General features: G+C 56.3%; 4 protein-coding genes across 4 annotated transcripts; 1 reads left to right on the top strand and 3 right to left on the bottom strand.

The window, feature by feature from the left end:
* Positions 1–8: 8 nt before the first annotated feature.
* TRIREDRAFT_121206 (uncharacterized protein) lies at positions 9–2,271 on the bottom strand. Its single transcript, XM_006964098.1, has 2 exons — positions 441–2,271; positions 9–365 (listed from the first exon to the last, which is right to left on the bottom strand). Exons 1-2 carry the CDS (start codon positions 1,817–1,819, stop codon positions 26–28), a joined length of 1,719 nt encoding a protein of 572 aa, XP_006964160.1. The 5' UTR covers positions 1,820–2,271; the 3' UTR covers positions 9–25.
* A 1,224-nt stretch (positions 2,272–3,495) lies between these two features.
* Positions 3,496–4,362, top strand: TRIREDRAFT_41546 (uncharacterized protein; the record flags this gene model as incomplete). Its single annotated transcript, XM_006963987.1, has 1 exon — positions 3,496–4,362. A coding segment is annotated over one exon (867 nt), but the record flags the coding sequence as incomplete, so codon positions are not given.
* A 638-nt stretch (positions 4,363–5,000) lies between these two features.
* Positions 5,001–6,038, bottom strand: TRIREDRAFT_106024 (uncharacterized protein; the record flags this gene model as incomplete). The annotated part of the gene is made up of 1 exon (XM_006964097.1): positions 5,001–6,038. One exon carries the CDS (start codon positions 6,036–6,038, stop codon positions 5,001–5,003), a length of 1,038 nt encoding a protein of 345 aa, XP_006964159.1.
* Positions 6,039–9,018: 2,980 nt separating this feature from the next.
* TRIREDRAFT_106023 (uncharacterized protein) lies at positions 9,019–9,840 on the bottom strand (the record flags this gene model as incomplete). The annotated part of the gene is made up of 1 exon (XM_006964096.1): positions 9,019–9,840. One exon carries the CDS (start codon positions 9,838–9,840, stop codon positions 9,019–9,021), a length of 822 nt encoding a protein of 273 aa, XP_006964158.1.
* Between the last annotated feature and the right edge of the window lie 13,819 nt (positions 9,841–23,659).

Raw genomic sequence — 23,659 nt, 5'->3', positions numbered from 1 at the left:
AGTGCCCACTCAAACACAATGCCTCTTATTTGCTGCTGCCGCTCCCCGCCAACCTCCACGCTCTCAGTGGCAGGCTCTGCAGATGCAGCACCTTGGGTTTGATGTACCAGACAAATGTCGCCACGCCAAACAGGACGCAGAGGATGTTGACAGTGTAGTATCCGTCGCGGATCATCTCGCAGGTGCCACCGCCGTTCAAGCACCGCTCTTTTTCGCCCTGAATGGCGCACGAGAAGGGCTCCGTGACAAGGGGGCCCTTCAGATTGCTCGTGCTTTTAGAGCCGGGGTGGCATGTCGCGACAGTAAAGGAGTCTACCAGCTTCAAGACGAAGTAGCGAGGGAATGTGCCTCCAAGGTTAGAGACGCTATACATGAAAGATTTGTCAGTAAGTGTTCAGACTGATCCAATAAGACGTTGCAAAGGAGATGGGGGGACTCACGTTGCGAGCAGCGTCATATAAGTGCCTCCAATGACGGGATCCGAGACCTTGGCGTGGAAAGCCGAGATGGCCACAAACATGATTGTGTTGGTAAACGTCGAAAACACATGCTCGCCAATGACGACAAGGAGATACCACGTCGTCACGCCTTCCGCAGGGAACATGGCCACCGTGACCTGGGCAATCAGCGCAGCCAGCAGACGGCCCGCGAAGCCCCAGCACCACAGCCGCATCGGCGTGTACTTTTGCGACCACATGCCGGCGTAGTATCCGACTCCAATCTCAAAGGGGAAATCAATCAGCACCGTGAGCGCCATGTTGTCCTTGCCGAAGCCCTTGTCGAGCAGCTTGAGATTTGTCACGCCGTCGTTGGCCTGGAAGCCAATCTTGGCAATGAGGTGCACGATGATGATGGTCTGCACGTTGCGCAGCTTGAGAATCCCCCACATGATGCGGTAGACGTCCCAGACGCCATCCTCGTTCTGCGACTTCTCCTCGCGCTTGAGCAGGCCCAGCCCAATGGTGACAATGATGTAGGTCCAGCCCCAGAAGGTCAGGTAGCCGCCGAGCGAGACGAGACCGTCGTCGGAGGGCGTCGTCCGAACCCACTTGTTGGCAAAGTCGGAGGCGTTGAGCGCGAGGAAGACGGTGTAGGACATGAAGTGGCCCGCCGTCAGGCCCACCGTCTGCGCCGTCGAGGCGTACGACACGTTGCCTGGCGTCAGCAGCGTGAGGGCCCAGCCGTCGACGGCAATGTCTTGCGTCGCGCACATGAGCACCAGGAAGAACCACCAGAGCATAAACGACCAGACGGTAGGGCCCTCGGGCTTGCCAATCTTTTCCATCATCTCCTCCACGTTGGACCCCAGCCAGAGCATGCCGAAGCCGGACAGAAACTGGATGGGCACGATCCACGTTTTCCGCCGGCCAATCTTGGAGCTCCATACCGCGTCGACAAAGGGGCTCCAGAAGAGCTTGAGCGAGTATGGATACGAGGCGAGGCTGAATGTGCCGATTTCGCCATATGACATGTGGTTCTTGAGCAGGAAAGGCACCGATCCCATGGCCAGGCCCATGGGGATGCCCTGCAGGAAGTAGAGCAGGACGAGCAGCAGAAAGCTCCTCTGGTCCTGCGCGGGCAGCTGGAAGAAGCCGACGTCGGTGGTCGCCGGCGACTTGGGAACGGGGTCGTCTAGGGAGAAGGACTCGCGGGAGATGTGGTTGGCCGCGATGCTGTCTGAATCGTGGTGGGTGGCGGTCTTGCGCCGCATCTCAACGCCGTTGCTCATCTTGCCGTTGCCGTTCGCCTCCCGCTTGAGCGAGAGGGTAGGGGAAGGCTTTGACGAAGGCGATTGAGCTCGTCTTGCACGGGCACCCATATAGCACGATGTAGATTCGCTTCGAGCCGGCACGGCGCAAGAATCAGGCAGAGTCCGTCGCGCGATTTGGAGCGTCGTGCGCGTCTCGTCTCGGATCGTCGGCAGGTTCTGAGGGCGCACGAGAGAGGTAGCGAGGGGGAGAGGCTTGCTAAGCTGCCGCTTTTATCGAGGGTAGTAGAAGAGACGGTAACGTAAAACAGCGCAGGCGAGACTCGGGTTGCTCAAAGGAACGGCGGTCGTGAAAGTCGGGAATACGGTGAAGCGGGCGTGTAGCGTGGAAGTGGATGAAGGGCGACGACAAAATAGACCCTGGCACTCGAACAGCTGCGGAGTGAAGAGAGAAGGAAGGTGAAGCCGCCAGAAACAGTCGGCGCCGGACAACGAGAACGAATGGGACGAACAAGCTGCCTAATGCATCCAGGCAGCAGTCACGAAAGAATTATCAAAATATCTGATTGTTGTTGTTGTTTTTCCTTTGTGCTGAGGTTTGGTGTGGAAGCTACCGTGGCCTCAAGGGCGTGTATTTTTGGTCGGTTCGGCTTACAAAAGATGGAGGCAAGCCTTGCCTTGCCACTTTGTAATAACCAACAAGGCCAAAGTGGGATCGAGCCAGCGGAGGGAATCTCGTCGCAAAAGAACCCCGAAAGAAGTGCCTTTTTTTTAAGTACATGTAGCCAGGAACCGGCACTAGCGTCTGCTGTCAAGCGAGTTGGATGGATATTGGATGGAATTCTCTTCCCCGGAAATCCTAGACACCATCTACTATCGTAGTACCCATGATGAGATATCATCTGCCCACCCTACAAGATTCGCAAGAAGCAGTCTGCTCAGTGCCTGCTGGTACTGTCTGTACCTCTATTATCACCTTTTCTCTCGAGGCACTCTCGGTAGGTATTACCTACCTATTCAGTGACAAGAGACGGATCTGCGAGGGAACGGATACAAAAGCACAGGCTGCAGCAGACTCGATCGACACTGAATGGATGAGACGGGGGCTGAAGGAGCATCGAGATGCAGTGCAGGATCCAGCGCTGCGACGCCCAATCATTGGCCGCGGCTTCAGGCAGCCCTGGAGCGCAAAGACACCTACCAACGGCTGGCGCTCCAGTGCTCGCATCCAGGCTGTGGACTGCTTGTGTTACAGCGCTCACAGGGCGGGGCAGCGAGCTGCCAGGGGCACATAAGGATGCCCGTTCTTTTCCAGGTTCACTGCTCCCGTCCCTTTTGGGACTGTCCTCGGCTCGGCTCATCGCATGACAGGCTAGGTGCTTCCGGGCCGTCTTATCTTATCGGCCAGGGTCTCTGCTGAGCTGCATCATTGGTGCCAAGTCGTTGCCATTGTGCGACCAACAACATCAACAGAACATCAACATCAACACCAGACTGGAAAAGCAACGCTCGCCACCGAACGAGACACACTTCGGCGCGCCACCTCATGTAGTCCTGCTGTCGCGTACTAGAGATGGACCCCATGCTGGATGAGCTGCAGGTCGACCCTCTCGACGAGGAGATTGCATCTCTCAAGCAACAAGGCAAGTCTCCAGTCTCATATACGCCCAACCACGCTCGCGCGTCAAGAAGCAGTTGCGCATCGCATCGCATAAAATCGCATGGCATCACATCGCAACACGTGCACCCGCAAGCTAACAAATCTCACCTACGCCGTCTCTATAGTCGCTCATCTGCGCAAAATCCTCAAAATCGAATGCTCCACCATCCTCTCGTCGCCCTCGATCCAAGAAACCCTCCTCTCCTCCCTAAACCCCCAGCCCTCCCCCAAATCGGCCGCCCTGCGCCCCCGCAAGCCCCGAAAGTCCGTCGTGCGCGACGAGCAGCGCCTCCTCGAGCGCTCCAAGCAGCAAGAGGCCTACAACCAGCAGTGCCTCTACCGCATCGCCGCCTCCGTCACCGCCTTCAAGGTCCGCGATCCCGACCCCAGCGCCGTCGATGGCGGACACGTCCTCGGCCTGCGCTTTGAGATTATGACGCGCGGCCAGTTCCTGCAGCCCTACTACGTGATGCTCAACCGGCCGTATCCCGGCAACGCCAAGTTCCTGCGCATCCATCGCCATACCGTTCCGCCGGCCATTCCGCTACCAGGCTTGGCAGCGAGACACCTGCCCGCACCGAAACAACAGACAGAAGACCAAGGTGAAGGGGACACACTGCCATCGCCGCCCAAACAAGATCTCGAGCGATTCGTCAAGTCTTTAAGGAGGGAGATCATGAGGTACCACAACAGGCTGGGGGTGTCGGCGGATCTGCGGCGGAGCCTGGGAGCGCACAGCAGCCAGAGCCTGATGGCCGCCGACGGCTCATTACCTCCCAACGCCATCGTCGACGTGAGCATTGCGGATACCGAGGCGAAGCAGATACGGCTCACGTGGGCCGACGAGCGAAACGGCCGCCTGGTCATGGACGACGATGGCAGAGTGGTCAAGTTTATGGTGTTTGGGGCAGAGGGGAGGGACTGGGAGACTACGAGACAGCTCGGAGAGAGCCAAGGGCACGTCGAGGACGTGGCTAAGATGTTGGAGCAGTTTGCGGCCAGAAGAGAATCATAGCAGCTTCATCCAATGCTCCCCAAGAACAGCGCGGCGCTCAGGGTTTCCATATGGCAAGCACGGCGCTCAGATCCGAAAGCACTGGTATAAAAATTTCTACGAGCATCCAGGAGTCTTGCAAGGCTGGATGCAGTGTGCGGCTCATCATTTTCACGACAGGATTTTCCAAGAGGGGGAAGAGAGAAGGCATTCTTGAATTTCAGATACCCCATGCGCCGCTTATACTGCACGATGCGCACAATTACACAAAATAATGGTCAAGAGTTATTTTTCAAGAAAAACAATCAATTCAATCACAACAAATTATCAAACACCCGCCTCGTGTACCTCGGCAGCCCACGAACAGCCATCGCTTATTCGAGCGTGTATCCAGCCTCCTTGCACGCCAGCGTAACCCCTTTGCGACAAGATTCGAAGATTAAGTTACTGTACTCAATTGACAAAAAGGAAAAAGCGGTGGGCGTGTTGTCCCCAACCAGACGTCCCATAAACTCATCAAGGTATGTGCAGTCCTCTACTCTTGTCTTCTCCCTTCCACCCCCCCTGGAGCATTACATACAACTGCTGATACGGCTTCTCACCCCAGCTTTCACCTCTTTGCACACTTCATCTTGGCCTTACAGGAACAGGGCGGCAACGGCACCCGCGAAGAGAGCCATGCCGGCGCCCTGGGTGCGGCTGACGGCGCCGTTGGGCAGGGGAACGGTGCCGTTGCCGGTAGGGAGAGGAGCGGCGCTGGGAGCAGTGCCGGCAGGGGGAGGAGGGCAGTAGGCGCCGCTGCAGCCTCCAGCAGGGCTAGCCGGGGCGGGAGGAGCAGCAGGGGCGCTGTAGGCCGGAGCAGCGGGGGCAGAGGGGGAGCCGGCAGGCGAAGACTGAGCGGGAGGAGAGTAGGCGGAGGTGGGGTAGGCCGGGGCCGAGCTGTTGCCGGGCACGGGGTAGGCCGGGACGGAGGAGGCGAGGGGAGCCGACGCGGGGCCGCTGGGGACGGCAGGGGGGGCAGTGAGAGCGGGAGCGGAGCTGCCAGGGACCGGGTAGCCCGAGGGGCCGCCGGCAGGGCCGGTAGCAGGGAGCGTCTGCGTGCTCAGGGTGACGACGGCGGTGTTGGTCGGGACGGGAGAGTTGGCCGGCGAGGAGGCGGCCGAGGGGTAGCCGGCCGAGGACGGGGCCGGCGTCTGGTTGGCGGTCCTGGTCTTGGCAGCCTCGACGGGGCAGATGGTGACGGTCTCGGGGACGACGACGGTGGTGGTCTGCTTGCCGTTGGCAGGGCAGTTGGTGACGGTGGGAGCGCAGCTGATGACGGTGTGCATCGAGGTGACGCTGACCGTGCTGGTGGTCCAGACCTGCTCGGGCTGCTCGGGCTTGCAGCTGTCGCCGCAAGGGTGAACCCAGTGCCAGCCATCGCTGTCCTCGTCGTCGCACTGGTCAATCACGACGCCGTGGTGGCTGGGGTGCCAGACGTTGACGTGGCCGGGGGGAGGGTTGGCAGAGGGCTTCTCCGCCGCAGCGGCCGGCAGCTGGAGGCCCTGGGGCAGGTGAAGCTTGAGGTCGGCACCGAGGTCGATGGTGTTGAACATGTCGACGTTGAGGCCCAGCTCAAGAAGACTGGTACCGGCAACAGCCGTGGCGGCCGTGGCAGCAAGAAGAATAGACTTCATGGTGATGGAAAATGAATGCTTTGAGTGAGTGGACGGGTCAAAAGAGCCCAAAGGGGTGCGTCGAAGAACAAAGAGCGGAGGGGTGGAAGATGCAAACGAGGCTTGCTGAGGGGAGCAGAGTCAAGAGAAAGGCTCGGCATCAAGGAGGCGAGATGATGGTCTTAAGTAGCCCTCCAAATGTCTGCCTCATCAGGACTATCAGACGCGCCTGTCCTTGGTCTCTCTCATCCACCCCTCTCCGCATCCTCCGCTTCGCTCTCCCACAACAAGGCACAGTCTCGGCCCCTCCCCTGGGTCCTCGTTTGACATCCCCGTTATTGCGGGCAGGCTTGGAGAAGGGGCTGGCTCACCAGGAAATTGGCCACAGAGACAGCGGTAGTTACACCGAAGGAGGGGGGGCGAGAACGTTGCATCCCTCCTAGTAGCAAGCGAAGATCAGAGACGGGCTACCCAAGTGTGTGCTCGTATGTACATGCGCGCATGCCGGTAGTAGTAATAACACTACCGGTGGTGATGGCAGAATGCAGTAACAGCAGCGGCATCAGAAGTGGTCGATCCTGATGCAGGGCTCCGTACCTGAGCGGAGCACGGCATGGTCGAGGTCGTGGGAACACCCAGTTGTCGTTATCATGTCGTGTGGCCATGTTGTGTCATTCGCAGTCTCAAAGTGACACTAGCTCATCTCTTGCCTTTCTCTTTTTTCTCTCTACCTCTCTCTCTTTCTCTCTCTTCGTGGCATTCATTCAATCAGATGCTCTCATCGTGGTCACATAGAGTCTCAGACCACCGCGCCCCAGGGGGGAGAGAGAGACAATGGTCCACGATGCAGAACGAAACAAGCCTTTGGGCCCTTGCATGAGGCGACGGCCATGGGAGTAGATCGGATGGGTTCTTTGTTCCTGCGCTAGCGGCAGGAGAGAGAGCCTCGCTTGAAGAAGCACCGCACATCACACTTTCCAACACCTGCTTTAGCGATATCAGGGTCTATGCTCCCTTGCCTCATTCCCCCCTTTATGGACGTCTTTTTCCTCTCTTGGAGAGATGAGTGGGGGGGAGAACAGTTGCTCGCTTCCTGTTGATGCCCATGTCGTCCAGGTTCCAAAGAGATCACAGCGAGGTGTCGAACAGGCATACTAGTACACGGTTGGCACTGCGAAGCACATCCCTCGCCCTTCAGTGGACTCGGCATCGAGTGGTTCATGGCTTCAGTGGTCGAATCAACTGTTGGATGAATGTCCAAGTTGAACGGACCTGTGTAGCTCGAGTCAAGGACCACCCCTGGTTTCCGGGACCCCGGTCGTCGGTCGATGGAGCCCCTTGAGTCTGATGAATTGTGGAGGCCGGTAGGCGATCTTCACACACGCCAACGTCCTGCTCGGCTTTTGGCCACAGCCGCTGAAGAGCCCCCCCAAAACCTCGTCAATAAGCTTGTTCGAGGCGGCAGTGGCAACAGGGCACGGCATATGCGGCTGTGAGACGAAGGGCCTCGTCTGATGTCCAGTGGCTGTTGTGATGTTGTGACGCCGACACTCTGGCGGGTTACTTTGTGTTCCGTTAACAACCCTGTCAGTATACGACCACTGTTTTGCCTCTCATCCTCCTCTTCGTCTTCGCCGCCGTTGCCCCCGACTCCCCCCTCTACCCAGAACAACGAATCCCAATAAAATTTGTGGGCATGGCAGCCGGAGGTGAGCTGGCCACGGCGGGTTGGCAGCCCCCCCTTATCCCCAGAAGCTGTTTCATTTCCGCTCCCCTACCGGCCACTGCTTGTACAATTAGTACGAATGCCACATGAATGCCAAGCTGGGTCCCAATGCAAAGGCGGCCATCGCCTGCCCAGCTATGCTGGAAATAGTATCGCACAGTCTGGGGAAAAGAAGCGAAAGGATGAACAAGGAATAATCAGACAGAGGCCTCAGCAGCCAGACCCTGCCGGCATCTTGACTGCCGGTGGCCAAATTGGTTCCGTGATATTGCCGGCCTGTCATGGCGGGCTTCTCGATTAAGCCAATCCGTTATCGCCGTTTGGCTGCAGACCCGAGAGGGTAGCCAGGGGGGGGGGGAATGAAGCTGTAGCAACGAAGAAGATACACATAGTAAGGTATCATGAGAAGCAGAGCCTGCCTCAACCAGAGGCATCCATACGTACTCGTAGGTCTAATCTCTCTCCGTGCTCCTCCAGAAACACATGGTAACGTCCTACATGCAATTGGGGATTTGGCAATGCAACGTGCGCAAGAGTCATACCAATCCGTCCGGGATACAGCAGTATGTATGTATGTACAATGGTTCTCGATCCCTTTCACATCACCTCGTGCTTCACCTTGTTCGGCGGCAGGAAACAGCTCGTATCAGATGTGCATTCTCTTGGCTCTTTGAGCAACATCTCCCTGTAAATTTCGATAGCGGGCATGAAATGCACATGACAAGTGTCCCTGTTCAGGGGAATTGTGATCTCGATCCAAAAAAAGACACCGAGCCAGGGGGCCCAGTCGGTAATACCACTCTCTATCGGATGCCCCGACCTATGCTCCGACTTTGTGCTCCTCACGCTCTCTGTATGGGTTTCCATCTTCGCTGCGCTGAATGTATCTTGAAAAGTCATCCAGCACGACACCACAGCGTAACTCTCATCGAGTTTTGAATATCTTCCCTTCTTTTGCCTCCCGTCTTCAACGAGCCTCCGATGTGGCTCGTCCGACCAGACTAACGACCGCTGCGACGTCTTTTCTGGGAATTGCTGTTTAAAGATGGATAAAACGTCGCACACGGAAACTGGCAGAGCGCAATGACGGAAAGCCATGTTGCCTCATCAAGTTTTGTCGGGGAAGTCCATGGCATTTGCGGCAACGCAAAGTCAAAGCTACATACTCCGTGACGAGGAGCAGAGCTTCGAAAAGTACGGCAGAACAAAGCAGGGTCCTCGGTCGGGCAAAGCAGACAGGCGCGTCGTGTCTGTATGTGGGTGAGCCCCATATCATCACCATTCCAGACGCTGTCTGGATGCAGGCGGCGGAAGTGTGATTGTGCCAGCGATGCCGGGAGCTCCGGTGGTCGCGTCGTCCGCTGCTGCAGCTTCCACTCGACCATCCCCATTCTCGACAGCCTCGCCATCGAGCACAGACCGATCAATCTTCCATGACTTGACCCGCTCGTCAACAATGTCGGTCCACTTCCTGATGAGGGGATGCGCCCTTGCCACATCAGCAAACAGCACCTCATCGTCTTGGTTGGCTTCAGGGTTGACGTCGTAGGTCCAGTTGCCGTCAGGGGCCCAGTAATCGGAGCTGAAGATCTTGGGCACGCTCAGCTCTTCCCGCGCCTCTGCCAACAGCTTCGATGCCGCCTTGGCTTCTTCGTTCTCGTCGTGACCAGCCCGGTCCGAGGACGTGTTTCTGAGAGCATCCTCGATGCCTTCTAGTATGCCAAGCAGCTGCCCTGCCGCCAGCCCTATCGCGGCGCCAAGGCTGAAGCCCTCGTCGAAGCCAGCCTGGATGGTCCGCTCTTTTGCCGCCGAGATGCCTTCCCGGTATCCGGCGGTGGTGTGCTCAGTCTCCAGCCGCCGCATATCGGATGGGTGAAGAGAGTTTTCGGGGCCATCGAGAGACGAAGCGGCCGCAGCAACGCCGTCGCCGGACCCCGGCTCTGCCTCAGTCTCGGGCCCAAAGACATCATCGAGGGAAAAATACACGCCGCCGGGAGCAGAGCCATCCTCCGGCGCCGCTGCTTGGCCAGAGTTGCCGCCCCGGCTTTGCGCGAGATGCTCGTCCTCCATTGACTGCTCGATCGGGCGGAAATGCATGCTTTCCTGCTCGCTTTGCTTTGGAAAATATCAGCCTACGAATGAAGGCACTGTAGTGGAAGGCACATAGAGACCAGCACAGGGCAGCAGGCCCTTGCGTTGCGTACGCTCCTGATAGGCACTCCGTACCGAACAATTACGAGTGTGCCACCGCCTCCGTCTGCCTCGCTCTCTTCTCCTCTCTCCCGCTCGCTTCTTCTTTTTCTCTCTCTCTCTTTCCCCGAGCTGAGATTCGGATATGCCCAGGAGCAGGGGAGATTCTGCCGTGCCTCGATCGGTGCGAGTTCTGCCGCTGGTAGGTTGTAGTAGTACTGTATCTGGGCGTGCTGGGCCTGTTTTTTTCCAACCAGGCTGTATTATTCCGTAGTATTACTTAGCACCCGAATGCCAGCCATGGCCATTACCCCTGCTTCCATTAGTCATATACATAAGGTACATACCTAGTGCCAATGCTTCTCGGCCGAACTAGCACCATGCAGCAAGGTGGTAGTACATACATAGTAGTGGTGTGTCTTACCGTGTGTCTTGAGGCGCGTCTCCAGAGACACTGTGCTGGTTTCACTCGGTGCCTGCGAGACAACCTTGAGAGCTGAGGCCAAGCCGTCCGATGCCTTGGTGCAACCCGCGTTCCAGAGAGCCGAGACAGTGCGCGTACAGTCCGGCTGCACCGCATGCTGGCCCGATAACCAGGACAGGCCGGGAAAAAAAAGAGTAGGGCGCCCTGCACCCTCTCACCCTCCCTTGCTTCGGTGGTTGAAAAGCTTTGGAGTTGTCGGTGACACAAATCGAGGGGGAAAGGGAGAGGTTAAGAGAGGGAAAAAAAAAAGAGAAGAAAATTTAGCAAAAGGACTTGTGTGCGCACAGTCGACACCGCCTCTCGAAGAGAATTTGCCGCCCACAAACCATCCTCCTCTTGCTTCACCATCTCACTTTTTTCTTCTCTCGCCATCCATTCTGTTTCAATTCCCTTCTTTCTTCTTTCTCCTTTCTCCTTCTTTTTCTTCTCTTCTTCTGCTCCTCCTCTCCTCCTTCTTCTTCACTTTACCTTCCGACTGCCCTTCTTCTTCATGAGGGCAAAAAGTACAACAGACGACGGAAAGGAAGAATATTCCTCACAAGGAATGATGCCACTTTGACGTAGTCTCGCCGACCTCTCCAGCAAGCACCTCTCATACACAATCTGCACTTACATACAACATCTGCTGTATGCGTATGTTGTCGTATCATCACTCCTTTCCAGGCATAGGCCATTGTTATCTTGGTCACTTCCCACCCTTTTGACAACACCCACTGTTTCTGAGCTGTCGCTCAGTATGCACGGCGAATGATGAGGCTCAGTCGCGTAGACGTCTGTGACGGTGTTGACTCTCGTGTCTCTCTCCCTTGCCGTAGCGACACGACACGACACGACATGATGCCGATGCCAACACCAGCACGCAGGCGCGCATATCAGACGCACGCACGCACACATACACACGCGGCCTCCCTGCTGCACAAATAACAAGGCAAAACTCGAGTTCGGCTCATGCCACGTATTCCCTCCCCTCCGGACTTCACCGTTTTCATTAATCATCTGGACGCCCTTGTGGCGGTCAACAGATGGGCTCCGCAGCAAATCGTCCATGCATGAGCTGTTTATGGCGCATGGCGTCAACCTTCCATCTCAAGGCGGTCAGAAAACGAAAAGAAGGCGAGGTCGGGTCAATGCTTGCTTGTCTTGCTCGTGCTGCCTGCTTTGCCTGCTTTGCCGCCTTGTTTTTGGCTCGTTTGCTTTCATTGACCCTGGCTGCTGCCTGCGTGCCTGGCTCCAGGGGGGGGGTGTTTCATCCAGCTCTCCAATCCCATCGTCGTCTGGGCCATCGCTGTCGTCGTGGGTGTCGTGGTCATCGTCGTCCACCATCACTACAACAACACCACCACCACCAACCATTTTCGTTTCACCAGTCATGCCGGTCCAGATGCCCCTCTCGTCCTGCCCGGGCCAGTCTGAACCCGTCGTGACTGCTTGAACGGTTAAAGAGGTCCATCACATGGAAGGATTGCTCTCCAGAAAAAGACATGGATAGATGCAACGCCACGACACCAGCAACAACACGACCCTCGCTCACGCCAGAAGTCGAGGCACACCAATGGTATCGTCCGCCTTGCGGTGAGATAGAAGCAACCATGCAGTCCCTGATGAGTTGTCCCATGTCGCCAGACCAAACAAAGCTTGCCGAGTCTCTCTCGCATCCCCATCATGGGTCGGAAACGGTAGAACCCAACGGTAGGTCGCAGAAGGCAAATCTGCCCGAGCGGCTGAGACTCTGGTCCAAACCTAGTAGTATCATCACGGACCCCATCGTGCCGGAGCTATGGGAGGATCGGAACGGCCCCACCACTGCCATGGAGCGGGACGACGGCGCTCCATGTGGCTTTCTTACATGCACATACGATACGTGTATGTACATATGAGGCCTTCGTAAGCTCCCTCGTGATCCTCTGTCCGGCGCGCCATCTCTCAAAGAGGACCAACGGATACCCAAGAGAGGACGCTTATGCCTGTTGAAGTAAACGTGCCAGCAGCTGAGTCGTCCCCCGGCCCCGTTCGACGTCAGGCAAGGGGGGCCATCCGGGCATGGATGCCTCTACAGCTTGCATCTGCCATGCCATGCCATGCCATGCTGTGTTGTGCTGTTCCTGTAGCTCTGCCAAGATCCAGCTGAGTATCGAACCAGAAGGCTGTGGGCTCATTCCAGGAGTGGGCTCTGGGGAATCGCTTGGATGTCGTTGCCTCGTTTTCCTGCCCCATCCACGACGAACCACTTGTTAGGAGGAGTGCGTTGTTCGACGTGTAAGCAAGGCGCTCTCTCTCCGTCAAAGGCCCGCTCATCTTGCCACCAGATGATGGGCCTCCGAGATGTCTTCTCCAACTACGGAGTACTAGTGTTAGCTTATCAGCGGCTCCCCTCGCACCACCCCCCTCCCCCCCCAATGACATCTCCCTGTCTGTGGCACAGAGTCTCACTCACCGAGTTGTCGAGCCTTCCAGTATCTCATCGCAAGGCCAGAGGGCGGCAGCGCGAGGGGGGAGAAGAGAAGGGGAGGAATGTACGTGGAAGCTGCAGCCACCGTCACAAGTAGAGAGAGAGACTCGAGGCTCGGGGAATTTTTCTCGTTCTCCCGGAGATTCACGCCAGTACGGTAATCGTTAGTGCCACCGTCTGAAAGTCATGGCCGACCCACAATGGTAGCAGTAGCAGCAGCAGTGCTTCTTGATTGTAGGATAGGGGAGGGGAAGGATGGGGTGTCCTGCGCTGTACTGAGTAGTATTGCCTGGAAGGTACTGTAGCAGTAGTACAAGTATGACAATACATACGTGATGATGCAGACATGGCCTGCTTCCCACACCACGGAGTACGGACTTGTACTCGTATGGAGAACGGACTCAGTGAGGAGCATAGGTCCAAGCCGACTGTATGTACTCGTACGTACAGGGGAACTGTGCCGTACAAGGGACGGTGCTCCGTCAGGGCCGTGGAAACTCGCGTCGAACAAGCCCCGGAACGTCGTTCTTGGATGACAACCCCCATTCTTCGGGGCCCGTTCCTGAGCTAGAAAACAGCGGCTTTGTTCAGTAGGATTCGAGAGACCCCCGTCCCCTCCATCTCCCCACCTACGCCGTCATTGCCTGCTGGCACAACAACAGTTCCCAGAGTCGATGAAACGTCGCCTCTTGCTGCCTCTTTCTCACCCGGCTAACTCCCGAAAAGGGGGCGGGGAAGCGGACAACGACAACAGGGGTTGAGGCTCTTCGGGATCCGGGCCGTGCACGTCATCAAAACTCGCCTTTTTCCTCTCTCTCTGGTCTCGTCCCTCGACGGGTTCCAAACGAGGCAAGGGAAGCTAGCCGTGGTCTCCATGCGCATTATGGGCGAGGGTGTGTACTGCAGGCCTGCCCCGTAATCGTACTTTGTATGTGGGCTTCTCATTGTATGTGCGTGTGTGTGTGAGTGTGTGAGTGTGTGTATGCGCGCGCGCGTGTGTGTGCGTGTGTGATATGCGCTTGTGGACGTGTCAGTTTAACCCCCCCCCCTGAGCAGCTCTGAAAATCGTCTGGAAGCCAGTCAATCGTTTCTGGAATGCCGTGCCGGGAAGTGATGTGTTTGCAAGCAAGGCCTCCGCCCGCCAGTTTGAGACAACCGCCATGCCGCTTGACTCCTGCTCCACAGTCTTTTTGCCTGCTGTCCCAGCCCAACGTGGTTCTCCCGCAACCCAACGCGAAAGGTCCAGCAGCGCTTCTAGAATGGCCAAGGGTTGTCCTGCATCCATGCCTGCCCCAGCTCACCTCACCCTTGCACCTGCAAAGACCCCTTCTTCCGCCTAATTCCCAAAACTTCCCACCCCCACTGCCTAGTCCGCGTCGCCCAAGTTTGGAGGAGCACTGGGCCAACCCTAAAACCTTTGGGTTCGCTCAACACCCAAACAACCACGCCCTTCTCTGTCGTACTCATCTTCTCGGTACTCGGTAGTCACGTCGTCCTAGGATCGGTAAAACAGAGACCTTGCCCCTTTCCGACAAGGCTCGTCCTCTTCCATCAGCTCTTCATCAGACGCCTCCGTTGTCTCTTCACTCGTCTCGCGTACCGCGTGTTAGCGCCCTCAAAAGGCCTTCCCAGTCTCACACACACACACCTCCCTCGTCCGCCTCTCGCCGACACAAAGCAGACGCTAGAAGGGACAAGAGAAAAAGAACATCAGAAAAAGAAGGAACAGAAGAGAACACAGACAGCCACCCCTGTCGATCACACAAGGGTAAATGGAAATTCCTGCAGGGGCGAACAAAATACATCAGGGGGGTTGACTGACCGCCATGGGTAGACCGCAAAATCGGAAGCCGTAATCATAGCAAAAACAAGCCCGACCAGCAAGAAAGCCACGCGAGACCCCATCGAACAGGCGGCGAGCTCTCAAAAGAAGGCTCTCACCGGGTCGGTGTGGGAACAGCTTAAAATATCAGACGGTTCCCGCAACTCCGTCCACTTTTTCGATCCTTCATCCAACAAGAACGAAAAATCCAAAAGAAAAAGAAAAACGGTGCTTGTCGAGCAATCGTCCTCATATCGGCCTCTCCTTCCGTTTTCCGAGCATCCGGACGCCTGTTGTGCAGTTCTGTCTCGCCGCCACAACACCGCATCTACTATCCTTTCTTTTCTGCATTTCTCCATCCTTTTTTCCTCAAAGCCAAGATGCGCGGACCGTACGACACCACTGGCATTATCAAGCCCAGCTGTCCTCAGCCGCCAAAGCCCAAATAATGGGTTCATTGGCTGTTGAAACCGTTCTTTCTTTCTTTCCTTCTTTCCCCCGTCGACTGCTTTCCCTATTTTTTTTTTCTTCGCTCTGTGACACGCTGTGCCAGTCAGGTAATCATCCCCTCTCAACCTCGGTTCTTTCACGTCATATATATCCGGGCACTGCTGACGGCGACCTCTGCAGCGGTCTCTTAATGATAATACGTCGATCGGACCGAGCTCTCGATGACGAACGGGTTTCGGACGACTCGGCGTTCCTTGGTCATGGCGGCAATCTTCTTTTCGACTGTTCAGTATACTTTGGGTTTCGGATAACGGATCGGTTTTGGGAGCAAGAGAGGGAAAATAGACTGGGAATATGGGTCAGGAGCTATCCGTCAAGAAGCCCACGGACGAAAAGGCAATGCCGCGACATAGAGATATAATCATCCACATGAGCCCCCCCCCCCTGAGCTGGGTAATGTTTCCTTTGTCACATATACATCAGGCGCCGCTGCCGCCGAACGAATTATAATGTCTATTTTGTCGAACACTAGCCCAATATCAGATTTGTGATGGAGACAGTAGGCCACGCGTCGAATCATACCTGTCTGAGACCAACCTGAAGAGTTGTGTACCTTTTGGCGGTCACCCGCTTCTTCATTGTCTTTGCTTGTCCACGGCAGCATGGCTACTGCAGATGGCCCCCGCTGTCACTCTCCTGATGACTGGCCTGCCGGCTCCCTGAGCGGTACTGTATGTAGGTGCCCAGGGTATGGAGAGAAGAAGAGCGAGTGTCAATTCTCTTGGTGAGAGACTAGTGGAACGGAGAACGTCGTCAGCGCCGTGAGTGGAGAACATGGTAGCCGGCGAAGTGGGACTTGATATGGCCGGCACGGCATCGGGGGCTCCCTAGTATGGCACCGGCGTGCGACGGCTGGGGGCTTGGAATTGCGGTCATTGTTCCCCATGATGCGTTCCCATGAGACATGACGGGGCTAGCGACCCCCGGGGCTATGGGTGCTAGTACATGGGGAGAGACTGGAGAGACTGGGGGGCTGCAAGCGCAGGCCATCCTGTTGTGCATCGCTCCTGGATCTGCCGCCCGCCCTGCTGGCTCGATTCGCTGATCTCGCAGCCCGGGCCGACTACTGCATCTCGGGCATAGGCATGTGGATGTTGTGGATGTTGGTGGACTTGCCGCGCCAATGCCACAAAGGCGGGATGCGGGACGGTGCACCTTGGGATCTTTGACACACGCACTAGGAGCTGGGACGAGGTTGGGTTTGGGTGTGGCAGCGCCGGTTGCCCAGCCATGTGTCGAACCCATGCGTCCATCTGTGCGTCCACCTGTGTGCCCACCTGTGCGTCCATGTGTAGGCCCATCGCCTGCGTGTCCAGCTGTGTGCGTGTCGTCTCCCCTGCATGTCTGTTGTGCGTGTGTTCGAGGCTAGGTAGGTAGGTAGCAGCGGCGGCCGTCTTGGCCACGAAGCTTGCCTTAGGCTGTCCTGACCGTCTTCGGCACCGTTTGGAAACCGAGGCAGAGGAGGCAAGCAAGAGACAAGACAAGCCATACCTAGGTACCAAAAAGGCGAAGGGAGGAGCTGAAGGGGCCGTGGGCCGTGGGCCGTACGGCAGGCCAGGGGGGGGTTTCGGGTTCCGTTTCGACCATGAGGGCGGATGATGCGTTCTTTTATACCACCAGAGAGCGTTGCTCTTCTGCCCGGTCCCCTCCCTTGTGTCGCGCGACCCTTCTCTCTTGGGCTGTGATTGTGATGGCTCGCAAAACCCGGCATGGCCTGGGCCAATACCGAGATGGCTTTTCCTCTTCCGTGAGGCTCGTCCTGGGCGGCGGAAGCTCCTGTTGGTCGTGAGCAGATGGCATCTGATGGTGGGGTTTCTGGCCATATCGGTAGTATCCATTGGCAATCCATCACAACCCGTCATACGAAGGTGGTGGGGGCGGGGTTTGGGAGAGGGCAGAAAGTGCATCTTTCCCGTGCATGCCCGTCGAGCTGCCAAGAGTCGTCGGATCCGGATCGCCTCGCTATTGCGCTTTCCTCTTTGCTCGACATCTCTCGCTTATTGCCCCTCCTCTCGCTTCTCTCCTCTCGATTCTTTCTCCTCCCAAGGGGGGTAAAGGAAGGACAGAGGGCGAAAGTCTCCGTGTCGTCATTCCTCCCCGGCTCTTGCCTCTCGGGTTCTTTCTGTTCGTTCTTCTATCGAGTTCGACATGTCTCCGATTCGCCAGCCCGCGAATTATCTTCAAGGAACACTCTTGACACTCTGCCCAAGGCCTGGCGCCTTGTGTGTTGCAGAGCGATGCAGACAACATCGAATGAATTAGGCCTCTCGCGAGTGATGATCGACCGCTCAGCCTCGATCCCTGTGCCACTTTCTGCAGTCCATCCCCGGTACCTGCATTGCGGTCCAAAATGCCTCCCACGTCACTTCGCGCGTGGCCACGCCGCCGCAGTGGTTCGTCGACAGGGCCGGAGCTCGCGCCATGGCCTGATTTGCCCCAGATGATGGGTGCTTTTGCTGCTGAACTTCAGAAGGCTCCCACCTCAAGACGCTGCCCTGGGCATCTGGACATCGAGGCACGAGGCTGCTTGTGGCGTGTTAGCAGTTTGGCAGATTCATGATGCTCGCGAGGCTCGGATCAGGTTGGTGAGGGACATTACAGTTTGCACATGTCTAACGACGCCTCTCTCTCTGGTCCCCGGCCTCTCTTCTTACCCTTGCCTTCCTGCAGTTCGCCCTCCATCATCATGCCGTGACGGTGGTCTGCCCCGTATGCTGATGCAGCTCGTTCCGAATGTGGGCGTTGGATAGCCGCTTTCGAAATGCGCTACCGACCTGATGGTGGTGCTCCGCTGCGTCGACGAATAGAAAACGGCACGCATGCTGTTGGCATGAGTTGTACCGTCATTCATCTCACCAATCGTCAGCCGTGGTGACATAGCCATGCCTCGGGCCGCTCTGGATCAGTCGTCAACCACGTACTCAATACGTTTCAGCAGGCAAACATTGGGCCCGGCAGGAGACTGACAAGAACCGACCTGGACTGCGATGGTCGATCGGGTGAGAAGAGCAACGTTATGCGTTGCGGCAGCATACAAACACCATCACGCCCAATCCCTAGCCATCTTCACGGGCGAATACTCTCGCCACGATACTGTTGGGATAAAGTCACAAAGACACCATCTCTGTGTATGATAAGATGAACAGGCTTTCGCTAGATTCTCTATATTGGGCAGGAAGAACAGCCAAAGACATTGCCGACCACTACATACATTACTACCAAAGACATCCTTCCCGCCTTTGTTCCTGTCTTTTTCGAAAATCCTTTGTCTGTTTCTGCCATTTCCTTTTCCTTGCTTCTTCCTTTCGTTTGCGATGAATCATGATCCCAAGGGTGTCTCGATGTCTTTAATCAGCCAACAAACCGAGCATTGCGAGCATTGCAATAACTGTGCCATCTTCAGGTTTTACATCTCCAACAAATCCAATGTGTCCAGCCCCGTATTGAGCGAAAACTACAGGCGAATCACTGGACTCGACCGCTGGCCTGATGACAGGCACCCAGCCCTCCATCACCGGAGTCTCTGTCGGGAGATACCACGCCTCGCACGGCTCCATTCTGCGGATATAGAGAGCCTCCTGAGTATACGAAGCCGAAAGTTTTTCTCTGAGCGTCGTGCTGACTGCGCCAGAGTTCAGGAACACCGTGGCACGGTGGACGGAGCTGATTTCCCACGGCAAGTCCCAGGTCTGCCTAATGATCTTGTCCAGGATTTGCGGGCCGGAGGCAGCAAACGAGCCGCCAAAGACAACGATGCCGCCGCGGGAGGCATACTGCACGAGCCTTTGCGAGATGACCTCGCACTTTGGACGAGCGATTCCCCCATCGGCAACAAAAACGGCGTGCGGCTCTGAACATTGTGTAAAGAGAGAAAATGCTTTCTCGGCTGTCCTTGCGTTCCATACAGTTGCTCTCTCGAACAGCTCGTTCAGGAATCCGGCGTGGGATTCCTGGAAAGTGATTTGGGCATGTTCATCGCCAAGGGTGAGAACAAAGATGACGGGCTTGTCCGTGTGGGTGAAAGAGCCGTGCGCGTGCCTGCTCATGTTTCTTGTATTCTCAAGACAGGCGGATAAAGATGAACGAGGAGACTCGAATAAAGAGCGTTGGGGTGGGGGTAAAAGAAAGGGGGGGAAATGCTGTTGTGTATGTTGACGCAGAAGCGACAGCGATTTGGATGAGAGTATGGACGAATATTTATATTTGAATGCTTGTCGAGAACTCGTCTGCGATTTCATTGGCCTCGGGAGCTGCTCCTGCTACTCCCGTTCTTTCATTTGCGCTTCCCGCAACGCTTGCCAGTCGACGGCCGACGCGTGCATATTGAGGCGCATCTCTGTCATGAGTGTCTTGCCGCTCACCACGGACATGGGTTCCACCCTAGACGGCATTCGTCTCGTCGGATTCTCATGTATGTTGTGTACCCAAAGGCTCATACGACTTTGTTGTTTGTGTAACCAACATGTTCCCTAGCTTAATGCCATCATGGAGCATGGGTTGACGGTCTAATGTGGCCCGTCATGCGGCCTCTATGTTACCGCTCATACAGGAGACATGGCTCATGCTGAGAATTGTCCGTTCCGTCCAGAGCAAATGAGTCTCGATTGTCTGCTTACACTGCGGGATTGCAGAAGAGCATTGAGCGAGATAGTAAAGGCATGATAGGTCGTATAGTTCGAAGCCCCCAAGCTAGAAAGACAGAAGGTAGCTGCCACGTTCATCTGTCGAATACACTGAATAGAGGGAGGAGGATGCCTCAGTGGCCCGTTCCATCAGTCACCTGCGCATGGTTTTGGATTCAAGCTTGCGAGGTCCCGCAATGTCACAACAATCAAACCCTGGCGCGAGAGGTTGACGGAAATTGACACGACATGCTGGCCCGAGAAACAACCAGGCCACCGGACTCGGTGGAGCTATCAATACGGCATCGGCCTGAGAGGGACCCAAGTTCGACTCGCAGCCCCTCGAAGGCTCCGACTTCACCCCTTCAACTAGGGCGAAGAGAGGGTCCTGACACTCTATCTCATGCCGCACCCTTCCTCTGGCTTGTTGCACAAACAGGCGCTTGGCAGCCTCTCAAGACTGACCCTCAAGTGCCTTACAGGACCTGGGTACATGGAAGTCGCCCAACTACCTCGACCCTAGATGTTGGCTCGGGCAAATACCAAGCCTGTCTCGATCGGCAAGAACTTCTCTATATGTCTATGCCCACACCACCAGCAATTGCCGTCACGGTGTGATGGAGGGAAGCCGCGTGCATGACGGGGGGTCAGGGGCATGCAAATGCTGTGGACGTCTCTTGTATGATCCGCGTGCATAGCTTGCCAGGAGACTTCAGGCTCATAGGCTCACCAAAGGCCAGGAGATCCGACTGACAAGAAGATTCGTCAACGAGCTAGCTGGCGGACCTACAAGACAGGAGCTGGCGGCCGCGGAAGCATATCGAGCAACACGAAGAGAAAGCTGGTATGAGGGGGAAAAGCCCGGTTGTAAAGAGGAACATCGACGATCAATAGCATTGGTGTGCTTCGAGAGAGGGGAAAGGGGGGCAGGGCATGCAAATCACCCGCATGAACAAACATTCAAGCGACGACTATTGGCAAGCCACTCGAGCGGGGAGATACTGTCCAGGCGTGCTTCTTGGTTCTAGGCCTAGCCTGGAGCTGGATGGACCAATTGTCCCCGTTGAGCTGTGGGGGTCCCTTTACCACTGTCTGCTGCCCCCGTGAACCACTCCTTTGGCTGGCCTGCAGGATGGCACCTCGAGGTGGTGAGCTGGGCATTCTGAGAAGCCATCAGTTTTCGATCCTCCTTGAAACAGTACGTATTAACCTTGACCTCTATGACGCTCCCCAGACGTGTGGGCATCACATCCTGTGCGGTTTGCAGCTGCCCTTGGACATCAAAGGAGATGATGTTTGTTGGACCAGCGTCCGTCCACTGGCTCCGTTGCAGGTGAGAAACAACGGGGTGGGGCCGTTTGCAGAGCCGGACCCGCACCGGTGTGCTGGGTTTGTTTGACTGACAAGTGACGAATTCTCTGAGAGCTGATCAAGCAGGCTTCAGCGACGAGCATGAGGCCTGTCTACTCCATGTTCCGTGGGAAGATGGATGCCACGTATTTTGTCGACCCTCCCCCTCCCATCTGCTTTCTCGCTCCCAAGGCCCGCCACGAGGACATGCCGTATCGCATCCAATAAGCCTCCGAGTGAGACCTGAGAGATGCTAGGCATTCAATGCAAGCACGACAACTTCCAACCCTCGTCCTGCATTGCGCAGACTCGGCGAGCCGCAAGCAGCTTGGCCACCTACCCAGCAGGGAAAGGCCCTCTCATTTGAAGGATCAAAGGCGGGAGTTGTGGCAGATTGCGCGAAAGGCTTCCAAGGTTGTAAATCCTGCTCCGAGATCTAGCTTAACAGCTAGGTGCCGAGGCGTGCGCCAAAGAATCCTTTCAGCCACTCTCGATAGGGGACAAGGCTGGCAAACACCGTCTCGTCGTTCCCAAAGTAGGCCACCCCCGGCTCGCCTCTGGCTCTCACCGGATGTCACACGTCCTGATCACCGGCAATTAGGGCAGTGTCGGCGGTTAACAAAAGGCAACGCCAAGATGATTGACCAGCAGCTGCATGCAGCTTATAGAACGGTGGACTGAGGATACATGGCGGTTGCGGGACTCGCCTCGAGAGCCGAGGTTACTGACAGCTCATGCACTCCCTGGGTGGCCTCGTCCAAGTACTCGCAGGATCTCCTATTTCATGAAACCCTGCTTCATGATGAGCTCTTGAAGCTGCTGTGCCGTTCGGTACCAACGAAAAAGGAGATCTCGACAGAGCATGCATGCATGATTCGCTATTTGCTGGCCGTCTCGTGAGGGTTTCGGTACCGAATGTGCAACCTATCGCCCGAATTTGGGAGGAGAGCAAAATGCTGGTATGACTTCCAGCCACGTGCATGGATCCCTCTGCAACTGAATACAGGGACCTGGCAAAGACGGGCTGCCCGAATCCTTGCGCAGCCATGCCTTGGTGATTGTCCGCTCCACATTTGGGCAATGGCCAAGCTCTGGGGCGTTCACGCCGTGGTGTTTGCTGCGGGGGGTCAGGGGTCTGGCTTCTGAGCTGAGATGCCCCCATTCCCAGTGCATCTCATGAGGGTAGCTCCGGATATTGTTCGAATACGCCTGCCTGGCTGCATGTCATGCCCTGTTGCGGCGCTAAGCTTGATACCCAGGAAGCGGCATAGCAGCCAAATTGACGCAGCGGCTCTGTTCGCTGCTGATGGAACATAGGTACTATGCGTAAGTGACCAGGCCACACTGCCAGGCACACTGGCTCATTTTGCAGACGAGTTCTGGACCAGCATGTTCTGTTTGCCTCCAGGAATGCGTATTTGCTGTCCGTGATTGCTGTGACTCCTCGGTTTCGCCGTCAGCCCACGCTGCCTTCTCGCTCATGTACATGATCTACAAGACACTGCCCCAGATGGTGCTTCGTGTGCAAGTAGTGTATCTTACAAACGTCACTCAGCAGGAAGCTACTGGAAATGCTGCATGAAGTCGTGATAGTGACGATCCAGTGCCGACAGTCGCTGTAGGTAGGTTGGACAAGTGCGTACAGGCATGCAAAGATCCAAGCGGCCCTGAGACGAAGCCACGCGGATGCTTGCAAGTCCCAGGCGGCGTGGGTTACACACTCAGGCGGTCCAGGTGACAACGGTGAGTCTGGAGGGGCGGCCGGATAGATAGGTAGTAGAGGCCAGCAAGCCAAAAACTGGCACTGGTTTGCATCTCCAAGGGATGTATTCCGACGAGGCCAATGAAATCTGTAGGCCACCTTGTACCGTCAAGCATCTCTGGCTGGTAACGTGAGCTGCTGTGCTGTAAGACTACATAGACCTAATATTGAAGGCTTCTCCAGTATCTGCCTGATACCTTAGCAGTACTATTCGAGTTTCACCAGGCGTCTGCAGACGTGTGTGCCTCTGCAGGATGCACGCAAATGCTTTGATTCAGGCAGTCCATGTCAAGCTGAAAAGGCGCATATGTCCGACTCCGTCTCTGCAAATGGTGATCATGACATGGGTGCTACCCGTCGGGAGCGTGGATCCCCAGCGCAGGGCGTAGGGAATGTAGGCATCCGTACGAAAACGAGGCCGCGGATGGGCGCTCCTGTCCCGTCAAAGTCGCCGAGGTGGCAAGCTGTACAGGTGCAAAGTGCCGTCGTATGCATACTACACGTAACAGTGCATCGTCTGCTGTCGCCCGCATCATCTGGACGCGCAGTTCCTCTGGCGATCTCTCTGTCAGCTAGTAGTAGGTAGTATGATGAGGCTAAGGAATGCCTCCATTCATGGACCCTATTTGACCGGCCACGGTTCCGAGTATGAGATTGTGGGACATGGAAGGATAGCAAGAGCGTCTTCTGCCAAATCCCCCACAGTGGGCAGTGGGAGTAGGAGCTC

Source organism: Trichoderma reesei, assembly GCF_000167675.1.
Source record: "Trichoderma reesei QM6a unplaced genomic scaffold TRIREscaffold_6, whole genome shotgun sequence".
Classification (NCBI taxonomy): Eukaryota; Fungi; Ascomycota; class Sordariomycetes; order Hypocreales; family Hypocreaceae; genus Trichoderma; species Trichoderma reesei.
This window is presented reverse-complemented; position numbering and strand designations above follow the sequence as displayed.